General features: G+C 48.5%; 1 protein-coding gene across 1 annotated transcript in view; it reads right to left on the bottom strand.

The window, feature by feature from the left end:
• LOC103073783 (cytidine monophosphate-N-acetylneuraminic acid hydroxylase) overlaps nt 1–3,633 on the bottom strand; it is a 95,883-nt gene that overhangs the window by 32,513 nt on the left and 59,737 nt on the right. The window contains exon 5 of the mRNA XM_007457016.1: nt 2,135–2,244. Within this exon, the coding sequence (XP_007457078.1) occupies nt 2,135–2,244 (110 nt within the window). The remainder of the gene's footprint in view (nt 1–2,134; nt 2,245–3,633) is intronic.

The raw sequence follows: 3,633 nt of genomic DNA, 5'->3' as shown, positions 1-3,633 counted from the left end.
GCAGGAATGTTTATATAGAATACAACTCTCAGCACAGGTCACTAGTTTAGTAGAATAGAAGTGTTCATGGTGGGTTTTAGGTGTCAAACCAATTGATTTACCCAGCTCTACTCTCTTTAAATTAGCTCCTAAATATTTATTTACAGTCTGCACTGCAGAAGAGCGTTTGCGGCCAGTCCTTCAAAGCACAATTTACAAGGAAGGGCAATTAGAGATGTTAGGGCAGACACTTGGGGATTTAAATGCTGGAATGGCTGGGAATAGGTACATGAATGAATGATTCCTGGTGGGTTTAAGGCAGGAGATAAATGGGCCCCAGGCTGAGCAGCTGGAGTTTGTTGCCTGTGGACAGATACTCCAAGACAAAGATAATAGCTGGAGCAGAGAGGAGCTGAGTCTTGCCCAGATAAAAGATAAAGAGACCACATATACCTCATTCTCGAGGTCAAGGAGACCTTCCTGACTACACCTGTGCAGAAAGGCTCCTCGAGGGCCAGAAAGGGAGGGGGCGCCACCCCACAGTAGGTGATGTCAACCTTCCCATAGGCCCCTGGATTAGAATCCATCTTGGCTAAGAGATGCACACACACACAGGGGAGGACCCTGAGTTATAAACAAATAGACTCAGAGCCAGGCAAAGCTAGATGATTGACCAGAGGAAACCCAGAAGAAATGCCCGATATAAGTGATTTAAACTACCACGAAGGGACAACTATCTCTCTCTGAGCCCACCCATGTGTGTTTATTCACACGTACATTCTTCCTCCTAATAAACACTTTACTTGTTTCACTACTTTTCGTCTCTTGTTGAAATTTATTTCTACAAAGCAGACAAGCCAAGGCCTTGTCACTGGCCCTCATGGTCTAGTGGTTAGCATTCAGTGCTCTCACTGCCGTGGCCTGCCTTCAATCTCTGGTCAGGGAACTGAGATTCTGCTTCAAGACGCTGCAGGCTGAGGCCACCCGAGATTGGGTTGGCATAGCCATGCAGTCTGGCTAAACAGGCTTGTAAGGCTTTCTCTTCTAAATTACCTGCTGACTCACTCAGGATGTCAGGGTCCTCTGAGAATAGCTATAAACAATGACTTGGAGACTGGTATAGACTAGAGGATTCTAAATCAATCCCTCACTTCCTTCCCCTGATCTGGCATATCCACAGGAAAAAGGAAAACACCAGAAGCAGAGGTAAGGTAATAGAAACTCCAGTGTGAAAAGCCAATAAAGAGGGTAAGGAGAGGTCAAGAAATCAGGGCTTCCCTGGCGCAGTGGTTAAGAACCCTCCTGCTGATGCAGGGGACACGGGTTGGAGCCTTGGTCCAGGAAGATCCCACATGCTGCAAAGCAACTAAGCCCGTGCACCACAACTACTGAGTCTGCGTTCTAGAGCCCACGAGCCACAACTACTGAGCCCATGTGCCCAGAGCCTGTGCTCCGCAACAAGAGCAGCCACTGCAATGAGAAGCCCACGCACCACAGCGAAGAGTAGCCCTCGCTCTCTGCAACTAGAGAAAAACCCACGCGCAGCAACGAAGACCCAATGCAGCCAAAAATAAATAAATAAATCTATAAAAAAAAAAGAAACCAAATTCAGGTGATTATGCCTATTCTAATAGGTTCCCATTTGTTTCCTCAAAAAAGTAACAGCCCATTTTCTCAAATGAAAAGATTCTCAAATACTCCAGAAAAATTAATTTTTGATTGTTTACCTCTCTCAAACTATCAAAGTGTTTTCTCTGGAGGAAACTCTCTTCTAAAGGTAGGAAAATGCACAAGAAGGTTTGTAACGTTCTCAGGGCAATGTCCAGAAATATACAACTGGCCATTTTACCTGATAGTGATTTGGTATCAAGGGCAATTTCTGAACTTCCGCCAATAGTTTTGCATGACTCTCCTCTGGGACCTCAGCTAAAAGTTTTTTTGTTTTGTTTGTTTCTGGATGTATTTCCTTGTAATCCCTGCCAAGTTCTGGGGGTTCCTAAAAAATTTGCTCAAGAGTTCAGTATAACTATATTATATGTCCTAACCAGCCACCTCCAAGAATATCCAAGGTAATACAGGATGTAAATATATATATAAGAGGAAATCTTAGTTCTATTCTTGTTTTTAAGATTATTACAATTTAATGTTTCCTTACCTGCACTTCCCCAAAAGCCAAATCTTCAGCAGATCTGGGCTCTGAATCCCAGGGGTTAGGAGGATTCAGTTCTAGAAACAAAAGTCCATTTTCTTCATTCTTTTCCACAACTAGAACCAAATGGGAACAAATCTGGATTAACAACAATAACAGAAATGACTTAAAAAGCATCACTGAAATGGAAATGCATGGCTCAAGTACACAGAGTACAAAAGTCAAAGGAAAATAAAAACAAAAGGCAATGCTCATTTGGGTCAAGCAATGTCTACTGAGATGAGGGCTGAAGACCATCACCCATTCATTTCTTTTTTTTTTAATTTAAAATTTATTGTAATAGGGTCTGCACAAAAGGAGGGGGTGAAGGGTGGGGAACATGCAGGGGATACAGGAAAACGATGACATGGCCAGGGCCACAGCTTCTGTCGCGGGGGAAGGGATGAAAAGAAAAGGCCAGGGCTGGAGCTGGGGTGGAAGAGAGAAGGGGGACACTGTGGCTGCATCCCCCCACCCCCAGGAAGCACCTCTAGTCCCTGGATCCCCCCATTTACCCTGGCCCCCTACGATTCCATCTCTTGCCCTACCTCTGGCCCTAGTGGCTCCTTCTTTTGCTCCCCTTGACTTGTTTTCCCCTGACAGATTCTCAAGCAGGATGATGTTTAGGGCCTGACCCCAAACAACCTCACCTTATGAAGGTACAAACTGTGTCTTCCCTGCTTCAGCCCCTTCTCGAATCTCACCTTTCCCCCCCTCTCTGGGGCAGAATCTTTTATTTCCTTCCTTCCTCCCCTCCCTCCTCCTGGAAAAAACAAAAAGCACCAACTCCCCAGGGAGGGGCAGCAGGCAGTAGGGGGACACTGGAAGGAGGAGCAAGGAGGACCACCGAGGAAAAGGCTCACAGATCCCTGGAAGGGCAGGGCAGGGGGTTACAGAGAGGAGAGGGGGTGAGGGAAGTGGCCGCTCCTGTCCTCTGCCACCCCTGCCCACTGTCCAGGGGGCTTCAACACGACTGAGGGGCCAGGTGTGCATATGGGATCAGGTCTGACAGGGAGAAGTCAGGGGCAGGAGAAACAAATCGTTAAAACCTAGCAAATTCCCCTAAGAAAACACTTCCTCCTTTCCTTCTGGAGGCTCCTTGGTTGGCAGGACAAGTAGTGAGGAGACAGGGGAAGAGGAGATGGTACCAAGGGACTTTCCTCCATTCTCCCCTCTCCCCCGCACCAACTTGGAGCTCACCAGGGCTGGGAGGGAAGTGGCTGAGAGCTCACACGCACGCCCTCGGCCCCCGAGGAGCCACAGCTCTGGGAGGGACTGCCGCCACCATTGGACAGGCCTCACCTGTACCTGGTGGGTGCGGGGGTCTCCCTCAGCTGGTGGGCTGTGGCCGGGGAGGCGTCTCCGGGACAGGGGCGTCGCGCCCCCCCCCCCCCCCTGCCGATGCAGGGGACACAGGTTTGTGCCCCGGTCCGGGAAGATCCCACATGCTGCAGAGCGGCTAGGCC

The sequence above is a fragment of the Lipotes vexillifer genome, unplaced genomic scaffold (genome assembly GCF_000442215.2).
Source record: "Lipotes vexillifer unplaced genomic scaffold, Lipotes_vexillifer_v1.1 scaffold1643, whole genome shotgun sequence".
NCBI classification, from domain to species: domain Eukaryota; kingdom Metazoa; phylum Chordata; class Mammalia; order Artiodactyla; family Lipotidae; genus Lipotes; species Lipotes vexillifer.
Note: the sequence above shows the minus strand (reverse complement) of the source record. Positions and strands in the feature narration are given on the sequence as shown.